The 22,213-nt window shown below is 45.0% G+C and overlaps 2 protein-coding genes across 4 annotated transcripts in view; one reads left to right on the forward strand and one right to left on the reverse strand.

Moving 5' to 3' along the window:
• GRK4 (G protein-coupled receptor kinase 4) overlaps nt 1-8,911 on the reverse strand; it is a 100,112-nt gene extending 91,201 nt beyond the window's left edge. For all 3 annotated transcript variants that reach the window (XM_075930838.1, XM_006128265.4, XM_025187342.2), the window contains exon 1: nt 8,595-8,911. In XM_075930838.1, coding sequence (XP_075786953.1) covers nt 8,595-8,646 — 52 coding nt within the window. In that variant the 5' untranslated portion in view covers nt 8,647-8,911. The remainder of the gene's footprint in view (nt 1-8,594) is intronic.
• Nucleotides 8,912-9,171: 260 nt separating this feature from the next.
• Nucleotides 9,172-22,213, forward strand: part of NOP14 (NOP14 nucleolar protein) — a 50,497-nt gene continuing 37,455 nt past the window's right edge. The window contains exons 1-3 of the mRNA XM_075930837.1: nt 9,172-9,660; nt 17,603-17,737; nt 19,352-19,493. Coding sequence (XP_075786952.1) covers nt 9,463-9,660; nt 17,603-17,737; nt 19,352-19,493 — 475 coding nt within the window. The 5' untranslated portion in view covers nt 9,172-9,462. The remainder of the gene's footprint in view (nt 9,661-17,602; nt 17,738-19,351; nt 19,494-22,213) is intronic.

The following is a 22,213-nucleotide window of genomic DNA, read 5'->3' on the forward strand; positions in this document are numbered from 1 at the left end:
CCAGAATGAGTATTAGCCAGCAGGAGAAGGATCACATGAGGATTACCTGTTGTGTTCACTCCCTCTGGGGCATCTAGTATTGGCCACCGTCAGCAGACAGGATGCTGGGCTAGACAGGACATTGGTCTGACCCAGTATGGCTGTTCTTATTAAGAGAATTTATATTATAGTAGCATTTCAGTATGCCACGCAGTATTACAGCCAGTAATGTAGAGCAGTGGCGCTGAACTCTTCCAGACTACTGTACCCCTTTCAGGAGTGCGAGTTGCCATGCATGCCCAAGTTTCATCACACCTAAAATCTACTTGCTTACAAAATCAGATATAAAAATGCAGAAGTGTCATAGAACACTATTACTGAAATATTGCATACTTCCTCATTTTAGCACATAATTCTAAATCAATTGGACTATAAATGTTGTACTCATATTTCAGTGTATAACAGAGAGCAGCATAAACAAGCCATAGTATGTATGAAATTTTAGTTTGTCGTGACTTCACTAGCGTTTTTCTGTAGCCCACTGTACAAATACCTAGGCAAATATCTAGATGAGTTATGGTACCCCATGGAAGATCTCCACATAACCCCAGAGCACACATACCCCTGGTTGAAAAAACACTGAATTAGAAAAGAAGGCAGTATCTCTTTAAATAGATTCAAGACCTCTAGTGGTGCTCACTGTGCTGTAAGTTTCAGAGAACAACCAGAGCAAGAATGTGCATAGATAACTAGGCCTTGAATGCTGTGTATATTTAGTAACCATGTATTTGGACTCCACCATGCCCATGTCATTTCTTCTTACTTTGTTACATAAAGGGCAAATGTCAAGATATCCCGATTGTGCGTAGGGCTATACCAAACAGAGCAAGACAGATTCTCCACCACAAAGAGCTAAAACAAGATGCAATATGTGAGTGCAACAAATTATTATTGTTAGATGCTCTATGCCTTGTGACACAGAAGGACAGGTTGTGCTGGTGGGGGGAGTGGCATTATACATGAAAGAAAATATAGAATCAAATGAAATAAAAATCTTAAGAGCCAAAGTATTCTATACAATCTCTAAGGATAGTAATTTCATATTCCAATAATAAGACTATAGCAGCAGGGATATATTATCAACCACCTGATCAGGATAGCGATAGTGACTATGAAATGCTAAGAGAGATTAGAAAGGCCATCAAAATTAAAAAATTCCATAAAAGTGGGGGATTTCAACTATCCCCATATTGACTGGGTACACGTCACCTCAGGACAGGATGCAGAGATAAAATCTCTTGATACCCTAAATGACTCCTTCTTGGAGCAGCTGAAACCCACAAGAGAGAGGCAATTCTAGATTTAGTCCTAAATTAAGTGCAGGATCTGGTCCAAGAGGTAAATATAACCGGACCATGTGGAAATAGTGACCATAATGCAATAAAATTTAACATTCCTGTGGTGGGAAAAACATCTTAGCAGCCTAAAACTGTGGCATTTAATTTTATAAAGGGAAACTACACAAAAATGAGGAGGGTAGCTTAACAGAAATTAAAAGATACAGTGACAAAAGTAAAACCTCTGCAAGCTGCAGGGAAACATTTCAAAGACACCATAATAGAGGCCCAACTTAAATATATACCCCAAATTAAAAACACAGTAAGAGAACCAGAAAAGTGCCACCGGGGTTTAACAACCAAGTAAAGGAAGCAATGAGAGATAAAAAGGCATCTTTTAAAAAGTGGAAGTCAAATCCTACTGAGGAAAATAGGAAGGAATATAAATGTTGTCAAATTAAATGTAAAAATATAATCAGAAAAGTCAAAAACGAGTTTGAAGAGCAGCTAGCCAAAAACTCAAAAAGCAATAGTAAAATGTTTTTTTAGTACATCAGAAGTAGGAAGCCTGCTAATCAACCAGTGGGGCCTTTGAATGATCGAAATACTAAAGAAGCACTCAACGATGATCAAGTCATTTTGGAGAAGCTAAATGTATTCTTTGCTTCAGTCTTCCTGGCTGAGGATATTGGGAAGATTCCCAAACCTGGGCCATTCTTTCTAGGTGTCAAATGTGAGGAAAGGTCTCAGACTGAGGTGTCATTAGAGGAGATTTTAGTACAAATTGATAAACTTAGTAGTAACAAGTCACCAGAACCAGATGGCATACACCCAAGAGTTCTGAAAACTCAAGTGTGAAGTTGAGGAACTATTAACTGTGGTTTGTAACCCTATCCTTTAAATCAGCTTCTGTACCTCATGACTGGAATATAGTGAACATAATGCCAATATTTAAAAAGGGCTCTAGAGGCGATCTTGGCAATTACAGAACGGCAACATTGAAACTATAGTAAAGAATAAAATTGTCAGACACGTAGATGAACAAAATTTGTTGAGGGAAAGTCAACATGGTTTCTGTAAAGGAAAATTATGCCTTACTCATCTCCTAGAGTTCTTTGAGGGGGTCAACAAGCATGTGGACAAGGGGGATCCAGTGGATATAGTATACTTAGATTTCCAGAAAGCATTTGACAAGGTCCCTCACCAAAGGCTCTTAAGTAAATTAAGTTGTCATGGGATAAGAGAGAAGGTCTTCTCATGGATTGACAACTGGTTAAAAGACAGGAAACATAGGAGGAATAAATGGTAAGTTTTCAGAGTGGCAAGTGGTGTCCCTCAAGGGTCTGTCCTGGGACCAATCCTATTCGACTTATTTATAAATGATCTAGAGCAGTGGTGTGCAACCTGTGGGTTGTGACACCCAAGGGGGGTCATGGATGTCTTCCTGGGGGGTTGCAGCACATAGATCCGGCCGGCTGGGAGCTAGGCCCGGTGGCTGGTGGCCATGCAGCGCTTAGATCCAGCTGGCCAGTGGCTGGGCCTAGTGGTTGGTGGCCCCTGCAGTGTGGCACCCAGATCTGGCCGGCTGGGGGCTGGGCCCAGTGGTTGGCAGCCCCCGCGGTATGGGGCTTGCAGATCAAAAAAGGTTGCGCACCACTGATCTACACAAAGGGATAAATCGTGAGGTGGCAAAATTTGCAGATGATCCCAAACTACTCAAGATAGTTAAGACCAAAGCAGACTGTGAAGAGCTTCAAAAAGTTCTCACCAAACTAAGTGACTGAGCAACAAAATGGCAAATTAAATTTAATGTTGATAAGTGTAAAGTAATATGCATTGGAAAAAATAATCCCAACTATACATACAATAAGATGGGGACTAGTTTAGCTAGAACTATTCAAGAGAAAGATCTTGGAGTCATTGTGGATAGTTCTCTGAAAACATCCACTCAATATGCAGCTGCAATAAAAAAAAGCAAATAGAATGCTAGGAATCATTAAAAAAAGGGACAGAGATTAAAACAGAGACTATTTTATTGCCTCTATATAAAACCACGGTATGCCCACATCTTACATACTGCATACAGATGTGATCGTCTCATCTCAAAAAACATATCTTGGAATTGGACAAGGTTAAAAAAAAAGGGCAAGAAAATGATGAGGGGTTTGGAACTGGTCCCATCTGAAAAGAGAATAAAGTGACTTGGACTTTTCATCTTAGAAAAGAGGAGACGAAGATGAGATAGGATACAGGTCTACAAAACCATGACTGGTATGGAAAAGTAAATAAGGAAAAGTTATTTACTTATTCCCACAATATAAAGAACTAGGGGTCACCAAATGAAATTAATAGGCAGCAGGTTTAAAACAAAAGGAAGTTTATCTTCATGCAGTGCACAGTCAACCTGAGGAACTTCTTGCCAGAGAACGTTGTGAAGACTAGGACTTTAACAGGATTCAAAAAAGAGCTAGATAGATTCATGGATTTTAGGTCCATCAATGTCTAATAGCCAGGATGAGTAGGAATGGTGTCCCTAACCTCTGTTGGCCTGGAAATGGGTGAAAGGAGAAGGATCATGTGAAGATTACCTGTTGTGTTCCCTCCTGGTATTGGCCACTGTCAGCAGACAGGATACTGGGCTAGATGGACCTTTGGTCTGCCCCAGTATGTCTGTTATGTTCTTATGAGCATCTGTCTCAAGAAATAATGTAAAAGGTTTTGTTCACTCGGGTAGTCGAGTGGAGTATTTGACTACTTGCTTACCGCCCCTCCCACTTGCTGCCTCTATGAGAGGCAGTAAAGGGAGGGAAACAAGAGACGGTGCTAGGATGAAGCTGGCTTAAAAACCAGGTTGAGGCTTGCCGCAGGCAGAGGCTGCTCCAGCAGCAGCCCCTGTCTGCAGGGGTCCCAATGGGGAGCTAGGCCCCCCCATGGACAGGGGCTGATGCCAACAAGAAGCCCCTGCTCGTGGTGGCCCATTCGTGGCCGCCGCTAACAGGGGCTGCTGGACTTGGCGCAAGCCAGTCCTGGCTTATGCTGGTCCAGCACTCTGCGGCTCTGCATTTTAAATGTAGTAAAATGCAGACCCGCAGCAGGGGTGACTGGTCAGTCCCGGCTTGAGCCGGCTCTGGGAGCTACTCCCACTGTGGCTCTGCAGAGTGGTCCTTATCAACTAATCATGTAGTCACCACAAATTGTATCGACTACACGATTAGCTAAATAACCACAATTTAACATCCTTAGATACAAGTAAAAGATGCCAACTCCCAGAGGAATTCAACATTATGGATATTCAGGGACCGAGAAACTCTAAATTATCTAGAATTCAGTTAATTTGATTTACAGTATATTTTAAGTTATTCCTTTTGATTAAACAAACCATACTGTAAGAAGCAAGTGTTTCCATACCCCCACATCTCTTCCAGACTGTCAACATAGCAGCAGAAACCGTTTATACTTTGGGCAAAAGGGTGGCCCAGACAAACAACTAAGTATTATTAATTGCCAATGCCATTAAAGCCAGCCAAACAAGAGAGGAAAGAATTTGGAAGTTATTTTGTTTGAAGTCATTCTTGGAAATCACAAGGTCTGATGATTTCAAGCCAGCCTGAAGCTTGGTCTCATTTAGGGATGTGAATTGTTAACCAGTGGGCTGGAGGACCACCCCCTCCCTGCTCTGCCCGCCACAGGCAGGGACACTCCAGCGTGGCCAGAGCAGCCCCCACTCCCACCCTTCTTTAATCAGTTAACCAGTTAAACATAATGTTTAACTGTTTGACCGGGATTTTATATCCTTAACCTGATTTAGAGTCTAAGGTTTTGTCTATGCATTGGACCCAATAACGGCACAGCTCTATGTCCGCGGCTGCGCCACTCTAAGGTCTTCTGTGTAGCCTCTCTGTGCCAGCAGTAGAGCTCTCCTGCTGGCATAATTGAACAGTCCCTAACGAGCAGCAGTAACTTCGTCAGCAGGAGACACTAGAGGATAGAGTGATGTGCACACCAGTGCTTTTGTTTGTGAAATTTATGTCAGTAAGTGGTGCGTTTTTCCACACCTTTGACTAATAAAAGTGCTAGTGCAGACAAAGCCTCAGAACAGGAGCTCCTGAACTTTAACAAAGGCTCTGAAGTAGACCTTTTCTATGGATTTCAGGAAGGGATTCAAAACATGTTTCAATTTCGTTATCTGTGAAATGCAGATAATAGCCATCTACCTCTTAATAGTATGAAGGACTAGCATCTGTAAGTGCTTTCAAGATCAGTATTTTGCCAACCCCCACCTATGATATGAAAAGGTTTCAAGTTAGAAGAGCTGTGCAGTCCATAATCGAGAACATAGTATTTTTTCCCTCTATTATGGCTTTGAGAAGTAGAAATGGGTTTAAGTTGTCACAAAAGCACAGCAGAGTAGGAAAAATAATTAGCAAATTCAAGTGAAATATTTATGCTCTAATAAAGGGAACGTAACCTGCTTCTATCCAACCTCATGCAATTTACCCATTTCATAGGATTAATTATTGATGCACTCCAACATTATCTGCAAGATCAGTGGAGCTATGTGGCTTTAGATCAGCTGAGGATTTGACCCTTTATGTAAAAAGCAGCAACTATGCACCTCCCTAGTCTCTCCTACCCCTATTCACTATGCACTGAGAGATGAGAAAAATGGCAGCTGTGAAGGAGCGATGTCTCAGAGATCTGGATGGTTTTTGCCCCACCTGTCCAGCTCCTTCCAAGTGAGCAGTTACTCTATTTCTTATGCATCCAACACCACAGTACCTGAATCAGTTTGATGCACTCACAGCCCTCATACCAACTAAGGATAAAGGGGACAAAAGACAATGTTCCCTATAAACTGACTACTTAGGCAGCCACCCAGGAAAATATGCTATTCTGCTGATTAGCAGACCACAGACAGCAGCATGTGTTTCTACTTGGAGTTCACTACCACACATGTATGGGTTCACATAGCAAAATGTATGCCACACATGGATGGAAAAAATTAGGGGAAATATTGACAACTAAGCTGATGTGGAGCGTTCCTGATGAAGATCTTCCCAGGACCAATGAGTGCACTCCACACGTGGCAAATACATTACTTTTTGAGCAGTATTTTGAAAACATTAGATTCATCCTGATACCTCAGTGACAGAGACCTAAAAAGCTGGAAACAAGACACTCTCTATTGACCAAGTAATCAGGATTCCAACCCATACATCAGAGTACTGTAATAACTCATTTTGGTCAGTAATACCATAATTTACTCTCTATATAGTGGAATCCAGTGCTTTTTTTGGTGACAGTACTGCCGGTATGCTGTACCAGCACCTCCAGTCAGAGCTCAACAACTTTTCCCCTGGAGTACCAGAACTTCTTTTTTTTTAAACACAAAACAAGCACTGGTGGAATCTAAAGAGGCAACCCTATGTTAAGCAACCATTTGAAAGCATTCCCAGTTACCACTCCACCCTTAGTGTGACCTGGCTTCAAACTCCACTATGCCCGTATGCCGTCCAAACTCTCCCCATTTCTTAGACTGGACTGGGCAATAATTTTTGACCAGAGGCCACTAAAAAATTTTTTGAATAGGCCCAGGGCTGCCCTGGAGGGGGCAGACGGGGCAGAGACAGTACACTTCTGTGTTTCCCCACCCTGAGACCCTGATTGATCTGTGGGTGGAAAAGCACAAGTAGTATTTGCCCCTCCCCCTGAAAAGAGCTGCCAGCTGTTCTGAACAGCTGTGCCCCAGCACCTGTGCCCCAGCAGTGGGAGGAGACTTTGCATGCTCCTGCCCTGCCCCCAGGTCAATCAGGGCCCGGGGGCAGGGAGAGCATGAAGTCTCTTGCTTCCTGCCCTCTGGCTTGCGGTGCTTAGAGTCAACCACCAGGGTTAACTCCAAGTGCTGTGCACCCCCCTAACCACCATCCCTAGGCCCTGATTGGCCTGGGTGTGGGGTAGAGGTAGGACCTCCGTGGGCCAAATCTGTCTTAGAGAGTCCCAAGGCAAACTCCAAACCCAGGCTGTAATGTCACAGATGTAGATTTTTAATAGAACTAATCACTCATTTAGGTTGAGGCAGTTTTTTTAAACTAGCATCAGGAGGTGTATCAACATTATTTTACTTTCTAAGCACAATTTCAAAGCAGAAGAGTGAACAAAAAAAAATTAGGCTGCTCAAGACTGATTTCACTGAATATCCACACTATATTATGCGCCAAACCCATTTAGAGTGGGAGTGACTTGCAAAACTTATAGGGCCAGATTCCTCCATCCTTACTCACTTTGAGTCATCCCACTGAAATCAATGGGAATCATCAACAAGCTACTCATTGCAATTAAAAGTAGGTGAATCAGGTCCAAAGAGAACAGGAACAGTGGAACTCAGAGTCAGGATCTACTCAGGACAGAGGAGAGTTCCGAAAGGTTTCATGTAGCCACTTATGTAAATCATGCAGTCGGGTGAAAAACAAAAAGAGAGAGAACAAAACTTCAGACTTATTTAAAAAAGGATTGCTCATTGAAGAGGCCGTTGCAAAGTTAGGAGACTGTCCACAATTATACAATCTTAGACAGACACTTCAATAGCAAACGAGGTAAGACATTCAACCTAAAGCTGCAAAAAAGCTATCATCTGTTACTTTTTCGGCTGTTTGGGATTTTGAGGACAAAGACAAAAGTTTTTTATAAAGTTAGAGCCTATTTCAGTTGATTAGGTAGCTTCCTCCTGCTTGCAATCCCTCTTCCTATAACCACTGTTTCGATTAAAGAATAAAGTTAAATAGCTCCGACACATCCGGCAAACGAGTTTGCACCCAAGGAAGTGGGAGAGCGAAGAAACATTAAAAACGGTTAATCCCGAAGAAGGAAGACTTTGCGGGTGCCTTTATTGTATGGATGTTTACACCCTACCTGGGTGGAGTTGAGGAACAAACTCTCCTCTCCATTCACGAGGCTCCCCGGAGCGCTGACAGCGCCTCCCCATCATCTTACCTTCACCCTCGTTGTCCACTCGCTGCTTCCTTTCGCCACTCTCATTCCCCTGCCCTCCCCCTCGCCCAGCCCCAGCACAACCCCTGCTCCCTTCGGGTCCCCACTTCCCCAACTCGGTCCCAAACCCTCCTTCTCCTCCCGCCCGACGCCCCCCCTCCCCAGCAGCTATGCGCCCAGCCTGCCGCCTCCCTGTAGCGCCCCCGCTTCTCTTCTCCCCCTCCCCTCATGCCCCAGCACCCCGCCCGTCCCCTCAGCGCCCCTCCTCCGCGCACACATCCCTCCGCTCACCTTCCCTGGCTTTCAGCAGCACCGTGTTGGCTACGATGTTCTCGATCTCCATGATCAGGTCTCCGACCCCCTCCGTCCCCTCACAGCCGCCACCTTCTTCGCCCCTTCCTCCTGCCCCGCCACCGCCGGGACCCCCGGTCTCCACTCATCCGGCCCCGAAGGCTAATGCCGGGCTCTCCGCTCTCCCATCACTCGCACCTCGCTCACTCACCGCCCCCTCCCTCCTCTGTTCAGGGGGGCGGAGAAACGGGACGGGCGGGGCCTGCCCACAACTGGGCAGTGCTACGCCTCGCTTCCCGCCTCACGCCTGGGGCAGTCCCCTCTCGAAGACTACAGCTCCCAGCAGGCAGTGCGTTCTCCCGGCGCTCTGTTGTGTCAAAGCGGATTCGTTAGTAACTAGGCGTCAGCACCCGTGCTCGGTGTTGCATGCTGGGAGTGATAGTTCGTCACCTCACTGGCAAGGGGTGGAGCGTTGCATGCCGGGTTATACAGTCGTATCGTTCATGCCGCTCTGCTCTCCGGCAGAGCTTAGTCACTGCTACCGCTAAGTCCCGCGAGAGACGTGGCCGCGTTGCTGCAGCTTAGCTTGCTCTGTACGTAGCGTGAGCGGCAGGTCGCAGGCCGGCTCGTTAGAGACCCTGGTCGACCCTATAGGTCTCACGCTACGTAGACGATCTCGCGTGACGTGGTGTGTGCGGACACTGCGGGGGGGCAGCTCGGAACGGTTTCAGGTCTGGGGGGCCCTTGTCGCCATTTTGTTTAGTGTGCCCCCCCCCTCCCCCCGTTCCTGCGCAGCCCCTGTGCTTCAGGCGCCTGGCTCCTCATGCTGCTGAGCGAGTGCTGACCCCGGACACACACACGCTGCACGATGGGGAAGGCAGCTAAGCAGAGGAGAAAAGGCCAAGTGGCTGCCAGGCCCAAGGGCCCGAGTGGGGCGGGCACGAGCATGGTAAAGAACAACCCTTTCGAGGTGAAGGTCAACAAGCAGAAGTTTCATATCTTGGGACGGAAAACCAAACACGACGTGGGGCTGCCGGGCATCTCGCGCTCCAAAGCTGTCAAAAAGGTAAGAGGGGAGAAGGGCGAGCCCCAGGTGAGGGCAAGGTGGGGATCCCACCAGTCTGGAGCAGGCCCCTGTGGCCAGATTGGGGCAGTGGTGGTGCACACACCCCCAGGTTGTGTAAATGATGGCCTGTAGGCGATGTGATCTCAGAGTTTGGAGCAGGTCCCCGAGGGTTTGATAGCACAAATCTCACCAAGACTGCCCTTATGTTGGGGTACAACCACATTGTCAGATGGTACAGTATAGCCCCAGAGCAGAGTATAGGCAGGTGAGTAGGGATTTTTTTGTAGTCTTTGTTATTCACTTGCTCTGTGACTTTTGGTAAGTCTATTCTACTTATTGAGAGTGCTGATAACAATGAACATCTAAGGGTGTCAGTGAAGACTGAAGCTCCATTGTAAGTAACCTATATAAACATGAGTATGTTGCCTCTGCTCTGGAAAGTTGTCAAGCAAAAAGCATGCTTTGTCCCTTCATTTCTCTGACTTGAAAATAAGGATGACTTTTATCTCAAGGATTGTAAGACCTGAAACCATTTGGGGCTCTCAGATGAAAAATGCTATAATCTAAAGAACTATACATCCTATCAGGAGCTACTGCTAAGGGGGAGACACAAGGGGACACCTACCATGTGACTGGTATCCCCATGTGACTCCTCCGTGTACCACCCTAGTGTGGGGAAAGGCTGTGACAGTAACCTTCTCTGCTCCTCCTGGTCCCTGCTCCACCCTCTGTTTTCCTTTTCCCCACTCCTGTCCCCAATAAGGGCTGTGACTGGTTTACCAATTCTGGTTATGCTGTAGGGCAGTGGTCCCCAACCTTTTGGGGCTGCGAGGCGCCCGGGGGCAGGGTTGCTCACATGCTGCATGCCCAGAGCTAGCGCCACCCATGCGCCGCACTCCCGGGGCTGGCGCCGCAACTGTGCTGCACGCCCAGGGTTGGGGCCGCCCATACACCACCGCGCACCCGGGACCAGAACAGCCCATGTCCCGTGTGCCCGAGGGCGGGGCCACCACCGCCCATGTGCTGCGTTCCCGGAGCCAGCACTGACCATATGCTGCGTGCCTGGGGACAGCGCCGCCAATGCGCCCAGGGGCCGGCACCGCCCACACGCCTAAGGGCAGGGCTGGCACCAATCACTCAGCGGGCGCACAGAAATGGCCCGGCGGGTGCACAGAAATGGCCTGACGGGCGCCATGGCAAGGACCACTACTGTAGGGGCTGGAGCAGATTCCCTCACACCAGGGGCAGGTAGCTGCACCAGCCCTGTGTGGCTCGCCACAGGCAGGGGCTGTTCTGACCGGCGTACTGGAGCAGTCCTTGCCCGTGCAGGGGGGCGAAGCTTTAATCAGTTAACTTACTACACAAAATGTTTAACCAGTTAACCAATTAAATGGGATTTTACATCCCTAGCCCCTACCTCACCCCTGAGCGACATGTCCTGTGTGGACTAGTGGTAGTCTGATGACAGCAGCAAGGGTGTGCCCCACCTGCACTCATTGGCAGCAGCAAGAGGGAAGCAGAGGGACATAGCCCTAGTCCTCATCCTGCTCCTCCCCCCCGCCGCACTTTCCAGCTAGAAGCAGAGCAATGTAGCCAGGCACAGGAGGAGAGGAGCGGGTTGGGTCACATCCCTCTGCTTCTTCCCCACTGCTGCTAGTGGCTCCCCATCTAGTCCCCTAAACTGACTAGAGGCTCTGGTGCCACCAGGTACTGGCCCCTTGCTCCTCCCATCCGTAGCATTGTGGGGATACATACTCCCTCATTAGTCTTAAACTCATCACCCCTGCATCCTATACATTCACAACTTGAATGCTGCATGCATATCTGGTCCCACCCACCATCTCAAAAAAAAAAAAAACTGGAAAAGGTACAGAGAAGGCTGACGAAAATGATTGGGGGTATGGAACAACTTCTGTATGAGGAGAGATTAAAACAACTAGGACTGTTCAACTCAGAAAAGAGATGACTAAGGGGGGATATGATCAAGGTCTATAAAATCTTGACTGGCATGGAGAAAGTAAATACGAAATTTTATTCCTTCACATAACACACTCAATTAAATTAATAGATTGCAGGTTTAACTGTGACCAATGAACCCCAGGCTTGGGGATGTTGTGAAGGCCAAAACTATAACAAGGTTCAAAAAAGAACAAGGTGAATTCCTAGTGGTAAGGTCCCTCAATGGCTATTCGCTAGAGCAAGGATGCAACATCATGCTTTGAGAGTTCCTAGCCTCTTTTTGTCAGAAACTGCTGGGAATGAACAACAAGAGATGGATCACTTGTTGATTGCCTATTATTTTCATTCCTACTGAAATACCTGACATTAGCTACTGTCATAAGACAGGATACCTGGTTAAAAGGATTATTGGTATAATCCAGTGCGGTCATTCTTTACTACAAAATCCATTTTTATGATTATTAATATTGTTGTTGATCCAAGCTGCACTGATCAAACTGGTTACTCCTGGGAGAATTCTGCACCACTGCAGCACAGCAGAAAACTGCCCCTTGCAAATTATTTACTTTTGGTAGAAAATGGTTTCCTGTGTGAAAGCAAAAAAGAAACTGCACTCCCCAGTAGCTCAGACATGTCTGTCTAGGCAGTGGTGGGGGAGAGGTAAATCATTGGGGAGGGAGGAGAGAGATCTAGGGATGTCCCAGACATCCAAGAATGTTAATCCCAGCTGGATGGGTGGTGAGAGGAAGAAAATAGAGATGTTGCACACTACACAGAGCCTCTCGCCCTGCTTTGGGAGCTCCTCTCACCCAGAATCCCAGCTCGCTGAGCCCAAGCAGCTGCATCTTGACCCCCCAACCCCACCAAGACCCACTCTCCAGCCGCCACTATGGAACCCTAACCACTTTCACCTGGATGCCCCTTCAGAGTTCCATTCCCCACATACTGAACCCCTGTGCATCCAGATTCCCTGCACCTGGGCCCCCCACTGAGCTGCCTGCATCCGAGATGGTGCCCTGGTACTCTTGAGGGAATTCTGCACACACAAAATTTAAAAATTTAAAACTGCAAAGTTCACATATTTTTATTTGTTAGAGTAATACAATAACCAGATAATGACTGTATTTTCAATTATTTTGGCAATTTATTTCAAAATACTGGTCATCGAATAATTGAAAACAGTGTGATTATATTGTGTTATTTTGACACAAAAAATATACAGAATTTTGTCGAATTTTTAATTTTTTGGTTTTTGTCTAACATGCTCTTAAAATCTCCAGTGATGAAGATTCTGCAGCATCTAGACAATTTATTCCAGTACTTAACACCCTGACAGGAAGTTTTTCCTAATCTCCAACCTAAACCTCCCTTGTAATTTAAATCCTTTGCTGCTTGTCCTGTCCTCAGATGTAAGGGAGAATAATTTGTCTTTCTGCTCCTTGTAACAACCTTTTAGAATCCTGAAAACTGTTAAATCCCCTTTGTATTCTCTTTTCCAAACTGAACAAACCTAATTTCTTTCAATCTTCCCTCGTAGGTCATATTTTCTAGATCTTTAATTAGTTTTGTCTCTGTCAACATTCTATAATTTGTCCACATCTTTCCTGAAATGTGGCACCCAGAACTGGACATGGTACTCCAATTGAGGCCTAATCAGCCTGGAGTAGAACAGAAGAATTACTCCTAATGTCTTGCTTATAGCACTCTTGCTAATTCATCACAATATCAAATACATGTAGAAAATCTAACACAAATGCAACCAAACTGATTCATATATGATTCAGGCCTACACTCCAAGAAAGGTAATAATGTACCTTAGTGGAGCCACAAATTAATGGTATGTATATACATCAGTGCCACAACTGCAGCTATGCCACTATAATGTAAAGACTAGAGTGTCATGTGTTTTCCATTGCTATGGTAAATCCATGTTCTCAAGAGGCAGTAGCTAGATTGACAATAGAATTCTTATGTTGCCCTAGCTGCATCTCCACATGTCATTACAGTTTTTACAGCCCTGAGCAATATATGTAGGTTGATCTCTATTTTTTATCTATAGACTAGGGATACAAGGAGTTAACCAGGTGATGCTGTCTGTTAACCAGTAAGTCTGACTGGGCTGGAGCCACCACCCACTGTGTGGTGGGCCTAGCTGAAGCAGCCCCACAGTGAGGTAGGATCAGCCTGAGTAGCTTCCACCCATGACACAGCAAGCTCAGCTTGGCCGGGCCGGGCTAAAACAGCCCCTTGCCTGCATCTTGCTACAGGTGGGGGGCTGTGACAGCCAGGCCAGGGCTGCTGTATGGTGCTGCAAAAGGAGGCTTGCTCCATAGTTAACCAGTTAAACATAATGTTTAATTGGTTAATTTTTTAAATAACAATTTACGTCCACACGATACACCAGGCTTCAAACACAATTCAGATTTCCCCAAATGGTCTATATCAGTGTTTCTCAATGACTGATCCATGGACTTCAGCTGGTCCGTGGCAGCCTCCTTTCCAGCCCCTCAGATTTCACTGACACAGTTTAGGAAGACGACAACAACCTGTCCCTGGTCTCAAAAAGGTTGAGAAATACTCATCTATGCTAGGAGAAGTTAGGCTCCAACCCTGCAAAATACTAATTTCATTTGTATTTGTATTCTCTTTGATTTCAATTTGAGGATGTACTTAAGTTGGCAGAGTTAGGGCCTGAGACATTTTAATTTATGGGAATTAAATTATCTGAGAAGGCCAAGAGAAATAAGCCTGGTTTACCAAGGACCTGCACTTAAAGTGAACATTGATTGTTTTTTAAATATAAAAGTTTCCCCTTATTACAAAGGAAATGGTTAGGCATTATTAGAAAGGAAATGGCAAGTAGATTTTAGCCTGGCGGGGCTGCGCAGTGCGGTCTGCGCATGCGCAGCAAGCTCTTCCGCGCAACTAGCGAGCAGGGCTCGCCGCTACTTGGCGAACCCTGTTCATGCACATATTCAGGCTGTCTTCTGTCAATCCCAGGGCAGGAGACTAGGGTTATGGGGTGTGCAAGAGGCAGGTCTGCAGTGTATGAGGGACTCAGGGCAGGGGATTTGGGTGTATGATGGACTCAGAGTGTAAGGTTGCGGTGTGGGGGGTGAAGAATAGGGGTGTTAAATTTAGTTTAATCGACTAATCAATGGAATTTTTATCGATTAGTTGATAAGCAGGAGAACCACAGTGGCCTGGGACTGGGCGCAAGCCAGTAATCTGATGGTTCCTGGCTCGTGCCCAGTCCCTGCTATTCCCTTGCCCCCTGCAGACACAGTGCTAGGGCATACCGGTTTTTAAGATGACTCTCCCTAGCTTCCACTCCTGCTCCCTGCCCCTTTTGATAGAGGCAGCAAGTGGGGGGGAAGTGATTAGTCAAGGGACTAATCAACTATCTGATAAGCTTATGGTTGTCGGATAGTCGACTAGTTGCCTATATCCCTAGTGCTGGAGTGTTATGGCAGGGGACTGGGAACGTGGGGTTGCAGGGATCTGGGAATGTGAGGATATGAGGGGCTAAGGGCAGGGAGTTCAGGTATATGATGGGCTTAGGGTTGGGGAGTATAAGGAGTGCAGGAGAGTTATCGCAGGGGGCTGCAGATTCGGGGGTGCGGGATTCTAGAATGTGGGGCTCAGGGCACGGGGTTCAGGTGTATGATAAGCTCAGGGTTGGTATGTGGGGGGTGTTGGCTTGGCTTCATATTTAAATAAAGTAAAACATTATTTAACCAACACACAAGGTTTCAACATTGTCTTTATTTATGGTAGGAGTTGGTCCCTGACCCAAAAAAGGTTCCCACTGACCCACAGAAAAATCAGTCGGGGACCACATAAGTGAGAAGCAAAGAAAAACCCCTCCAAAAATTCCCAACCCTCACTGATGTGGCCCCCCACTGAAACACCACACTCCCCAGGTGCTCCAGCCCTATGGTGGGTGGAGGGGCTGGAAGGACTGAGGTTCAAGGTGTCAAGCCAGATTTACTCTTCTGGGGTTCCAGGGTTAGTGGATTTTGTGTGCCCCCTTAGGCTCTGGGGTGGGGACATAAATGAGGGGTTAAAAGTGTGGTACATGGCTGCAAGTGAATGGGATAGAGGGGGTGCAGGGTATGGCTGGGAGGTGAGGTGTAGGGCAGGATGAGGGTGCAAGGTATGGGTGGAAGGTAGGGTACAGGAGCAGGCCAGGAGTAAGGTATCTATCCGGGTGAAGAGGGCAGGAGAAATGGAGGGTGTCTGGCCGGGAGGAGAGGGCAGGAGCGGCCTCGGGGCAGGGTATCTGGAGAGAGGGTGAGAGGGGATGAGCAGGGTCTGGGCATGAATGAGTGGTGGGAGGCACTTGTTTTTGCACCATATCACAGGCATCATGTAACATGGCCTCCTGCTGCTTCCATTTATAGGAAGGAAGCCTCCAGGAAGGATTTACAGGGGAAGCCTCCAGGAAATGTGTATCTGGGGAAGGAAAATGGCAGCACGCATGGAGCCCTTTTTTAGTTCCGCTTGTTCCGTACACTCAAGGGGAAGAAAAAGGGCAGCACACAGCCATTTTTTACTCAACTTGTTCCCTGCGCACGCTGGATCCAGCAGGGAAGCCTTGAAGCTTTCTTTCCTCTCCACTTAACTTAAGCACAATACTTCTGTATTAAATCTGTGTTAAAAGTAAATTTATTTTTTTCTTCAAATTCTCACTATGATGTACATACCATCCATCAGCAAACAGAATTTAGAGATATACTTCAAAAGAAAACCAAATCTGTCTGAGAAATACTACAGCACAAGCAAAACTGTAGTTTAGGTTATCGTTGCATATATTTTGAATACCGTTGAGAAGCCCTCTATAAAACAGTTACTTTGAGTAATGGTAATCAATGAAAGGGTCCGCCTTATATCTGTCAAGATGGAGAAGTATTTTTCTCTGCCAAAAATATTAAAAAGACAAATGGCATCATATTAAAAATTCATTGGAAATTATATATGTGTACATAACATAAAAAGATGAAAAAAGAACATAAATTCTGTGATGTCTTAGATGAAGTAAGATTTCCATTATTTAGTAATCCTGACATCTGCAGATTCTGCATATGTGATGTGCGTGACCGGCAATACCTAGAAATTTCAGCTGTTCTGTTGTCCACTGTAGTTTGACTTCATAATAATACAAAATATTATTTCTCCCCAGGAATCTGCTAAGCATTCAACATTTTGTATTGCCTCTGACCTTTTTAAACCTAATATTGAAGGTAGCATGCTTGCTGAAAGTATTGGTTGTGATATTTCAGTGTGTGAGCAAGAGATTTTAAATTAGTTTCCCACCTGCTTTAATACTGGCCTAGGTTTTACAAAACTTTAAAATGGTTAATACTGGAAAACTAAATGACTTGTTTAGTATGCTCTTGACAGCTTTATTAACAGCTCTAGAAGGAGGTGTAACTCTCTATTTGCCTGCAAAATTGATATGTACAGGCTTCTCCACACTGGCCTACCAAATTTCCTTACTCTGAACTGCCAGATATACCTCACTGCTGACCTAGAGCATCTGCTTTCCAGGTGAAATAAGTAGCTCAGTATCTCTACCCATTTGATTACTGACCTCTCCTCAGGCTGCCAACAATGGTTTCACCTAATAGTCTGCGGCTTTTTTAAGATAGATAGATTTTTATACATGATGAACTAGACTGAGATGACAGTTCTTAATTGGGATTGTTTAGGAGTATAACAAAATAGACTAATTTAATGAAATGCAGGCACAAGAAAATTTAAATTTACAGCATGAATTACATTGGTCTGTTTATAGTCAAGTTCTCTTCTCATAAAACTCTTTAATTGATCTGCATAGATTTTTCACACAAGCTGTCCATCTTTGTGTGTGTGTGTGTGACTAACTTAGACTTTAATGCAGAATACATCAGAGCCTTTTGTTTTGTAAATCATTGGCGTCAGATGTGCTTTTGTTACATTTATGCTTTGATCTGTTTTTCAGCGTACACAAACTTTATTGAAAGAATACAAAGAACGGGGAAAGTCCAATATATTTAAAGATAAACGTTTTGGTGAATATAATACCAAAATAAGTCCAGAGGAGAAGATGATGAAGAGGTTCGCTTTGGAACGGCAGGTAAAGATATAGGAATAAAAAATAATATAAAAAGTAGAAGTAGAAATGTTTAAACTATCAAATAAAGCTTTCTGTAAATAATATTTTGCTTGATCCCAAGGTTCTACCAAAACCCTATAACACAAGCATACTAGGGATGTGAAAGTGTAAACATGGATATGGTTAACCAATGAGCCTGAGCTCGTCAGTTAACCTTCATGGTTACACACCGCCTCCCCAGGCAGCAATGCGGGGGGGGAGGGGTTGGGGCCACCTCTCCCCCCCCATGTAAATATTTTCAGCAGTTACACCTTTACCTAAATGAATGCATTTTAACATCCCTAAACCATACTTCATTTTCATTTTTACTCCCACATACTCCGTTTCTGAAAGTCTATTTACACCTTTTATTCAGTTGAAATGAATTCCAGAATTAGAGCTTATTAAAAATTATTTTAAAATTTAGAATTTTTGGTGGAAGTAAGAAAACCAAAATAATTTTTGCCAATAATTGAAATACTCTGAGCATTTGGGGATTTTTATAAAAAATCAAAATTGTAATGAAAATTCTTTTGTCAAAAATCAATTTTTCTGTTGAAAAACAGGTTTTGCCCAGCAAATGTTTGACCAGTCCTATCCAAATTACAGATTTTTAAAGCTGAATTATTTTAACATTTACAAAACTGTTGTAATTTTGGGAATTAAACTAGTCAAAATCTAATTTTATTTCCGCAAAATGTAAATCCTTTAGTTGGCATTAAAGACCTGTTCTCACCAATACACCTGAAAAAAGTTGGGTTTCACTTGATGGCCCGTGAAGCTTATTTTAGGGTCTTATCACGAGTCTAAGACAACAGTCCCCAAACGTTTTACTTTGTTCCCCTCCTTATCCTGCCTCCCCTGCCTGGAGTGGGGCTGTAGCTCCAAAGTGAGGCATGTGGATGGGTGAGAGGGCCGAGGCTGGAGCCACAGTTGGATGCCAGGAGCAAAACTGGTTGGCATCCCTCCTCACCCCCTATGGGGACTAGCCAGTGCCCCTGAATGTTTCTCTGTTAGGGGCACCCCATGATTTGGGGACACCTGAGGCAGGAAGTGGGATTGGTTTGTATTCTGTTTCAGTCTACATCATATTTGGATTCCTGAACTAAGCGGCATGATTTTATATGCAGATAATTCTAGTAATAAAACACAGTTTTTGGGAAAAATAATTTTTAGTGGGTATTAAGCCTGAAATATTTTATTTAAAAGGTTTGAGTTTTTACACACACAAAAACCCAATTTTGCTTTTATATTAATTTTGCCACTAGTTTTTTAACTAAGAAAAAACCCTTCTCCAGAACACTGTGCCTGATTCACCACTTATTTACACTGGTTTAGTTCTGTATTTCCTATGATAAGAGTGTAAAAACTAGTGTGAGATGCTCACTGTTTCAAGGTTTAAATATGTGTGAATGAAATTTTAGACTTCTAAATGCTGTTAAAACAGCAGAGAAATGAAATAGGATTCTCCTGGGCTAAATTGAAAATACGAGTTTTTGAGGAAAGAAAAATCTTTGTTGACTAGCCATCATTAACTTAACTGTTACTAAACTGAAAAATGTCTTATTGCTAAATTGGTTTCTTTATTTTTCACAGCAAAACCATGAAAAGAAAAGTATCTATAACCTCAATGAAGATGAAGAACTGACCCACTATGGCCAATCTTTAGCAGATATTGAAAAACTTAATGACATTATTGAGAGTGACAGTGATACTGAAGAAAGAGGAATATTGTCAGGTAGAAAAATCAAATTGATACCTTAATACATTTTTATCCAATGTAATTTTCATTCTTAACCCAACTGTGAAAATTGTTGTATGGCTGGCTTTTATTAAAAAATAATGCAAAGAAAAGATTCAGAGTTAAATTGGCCTTCTGTTCCTCTCTTAAATCAGATAAAATATGGTAATTAGAACTAGGTAACTACCAATATAATATTGTAATTTTTAACCATTCACTTCTTAAAATTGTATTTTAATTCACGTCATAATTGATTTTTCACATGTGGATATCCTTAAAGTAAGTGCATTCTGTTAAAGTAAACTCTAGTTTAAAATCAACTACAGGCAGTCCCCGACTTACGCGGATCCGACTTACGTCAGATCCGTAGTTACAAACGGGGCTTTTCTTGCCCCGGAGGAAGCGGGCGGCGGGACTGCCCAGACGCGCCGCGGTCCCGCCACCCGCGTCCTCCGGGGCGAGAAAAGCTGCTCCGCGTCTCCCTGGTCTGCTGGGGGGTGCCCTCCCCCCCCCAGCAGACCAGGGAGACGCGGAGCAAAGCAGCGGAGGATGCGGGCAGGACCGTGGCACATCTCGGCGGTCCCACTGCCCGCATCTCCCTGGTCTGCTGGTGGGGCGGGGGGGAGCGCAGCTAGTGCGCCCACCCCCCGCCAGCAGACCAGGCTTTTCTCGCGACCCCTGGGGTAGAGCAGCTGGGGCGCTGCCCGGTTGGTCCCGCAGCGCCGCTTCTCGGCGCTACTGGACCAACCCAGCAGCACCCCAGCTGCTCTGCCCCAGGTATCCCCAAGTCAGCTGCTGCTGAAACTGACCAGCGGCTGACTACAGGAAGCCCGAGGCAGAGTTGCTCTGCCCCGGTCTTCCTGGAATCAGCCGCTGATCAGTTTCAACAGCGGCTGACTTGGGGACACCTGGGGTAGAGCAGCTGGGGTGCTGCCGGGTTGGTCCCCGCAGCGCTGAGCTGCGGCGCTGCGGGGACCTACCTGGCAGCGCCCCAGCTGCTCTGTCCCAGGCGTCCAGATTCAGCCATTGTTGAAACTGATCGGCTGATTCCAGGAAGCCCAGGGCAGAGCAACTCTGCCTCAGGCTTCCTGTAGTCAGCCGCTGGTCAGTTTCAGCAGCTGCTGAATCTGGACACCAGTTCCAACTTACATACAGATTCAATTTAAGAACAAACCTACAGTCCCTATCTTGTACGTAACCCGGGGACTGCCTCTATATTAGAGATGCTAGTATGCAAAGTATGGTACATTATAGGGGGCACCATTAGCTTGACCTTCAGATGTTACTACTTTACATATTCCACTATAAAAAGACCTTGTTTTCAGTTGCTTTATAACTTCAACATACTTCAGGTGTGGGTTGAAATTTTCCATTCTTGGTCTGTGTCCTAGGCTTAATTGGTTTTTAGGGAGAAATTTCAGCACCAACAAGACAGCCATTTCTCAGAAGAAACTTAGGGAAAAATACAATATCTTGTTTTGTAATGTTAAAATGACATTTTTTGTGTTTAAAATTTCTTTAGATCAGATTAAGAACCTCGTAAGTACATAAGAACGGCCGTACTGGGTCAGACCAAAGGTCCATCTAGCCCAGTAGCCTGTCTGCCGACAGCGGCCAGCACCAGGTGCCGCAGAGAGGGTGGACCAAAGACAATGATCAAGCGATTTGTCTCCTGTCATCCTTCTCCAGCCTCTGACAAACAGAGGCCAGGGACACCATTTCTATCCCCTGCCTAATAGCCTTTTATGGACCTAACCTCCATGAAATTATGTAGCTTCTGTTTAAACTCTGTTATAGTCCTAGCCTTCACAGCCTCCTTTGGCAAGGAGTTCCCCAGGTTGACTACACGCTGTGTGAAGAAGAACTTTCTTTTATTAGTTTTAAACCTGCTACCCATTAATTTCATTTGGTGACCTCTAGTTCTTCTATTATGGGAACTAATAAATAACTTTTCTTTATTCACCCTCTCCACACCACTCATGATTTTATAGACCTCTATCATATCCCCCCTCAGTCTCCTCTTTTCTAAGCTGAAAAGCCCCAGTCTCTTTAGCCTCTCTTCATATGGGACCCGTTCTAAACCCCTAATCATTTTATTTGCCCTTTTCTAAACCCTTTCCAAGGCCAAAATATCTTTTTTGAGGTGAGGAGACCATATCTGTACACAGTATTCAAGATGTGGGCGTACTGTAGTTTTATACAGGGGCAGTAAGATATTCTATGTCTTATTTTCTGTCCCTTTCTTAATAATTCCTAACATCCTATTTGCCTCATTGACCGCCGCTGCACAGTGTGTGGACGTTTTCAGAGAACTATCCATGATCTCTTTCCTGATTTGTCATAGCCAAATTAGCCCCCATCATACTGTATGTATAGTTGGGGTTGTTTTTTTCCAACATGCATTACTTTACACTTACCCACTTTTAAATTAATGGATATTGCTTATCTCCTAGAACTGGAAGGGACCTTGAAAGGTCATTGAGTCCAGTCCCCTGCCTTCACAGCAGGACCAACTACCATCCCTGAGAAATTTTTGCCCCAAATGGCCTTCACAAGGATTGAACTCACAACCATGGGTTTAGCAGGCCAATGCTCAAACCACTGAGCTATCCCTCTCCCCACATTAAATTTCATTTGCCATTTTGTTGCCCAATCACTCCGTTTGGTGAGATCTTTTTGAAGTTCTTCACAGTCTGCTTCTGTCTTGACTATCTTAA

Source organism: Pelodiscus sinensis, chromosome 5, assembly GCF_049634645.1.
Source record: "Pelodiscus sinensis isolate JC-2024 chromosome 5, ASM4963464v1, whole genome shotgun sequence".
Taxonomy (NCBI): domain Eukaryota; kingdom Metazoa; phylum Chordata; order Testudines; family Trionychidae; genus Pelodiscus; species Pelodiscus sinensis.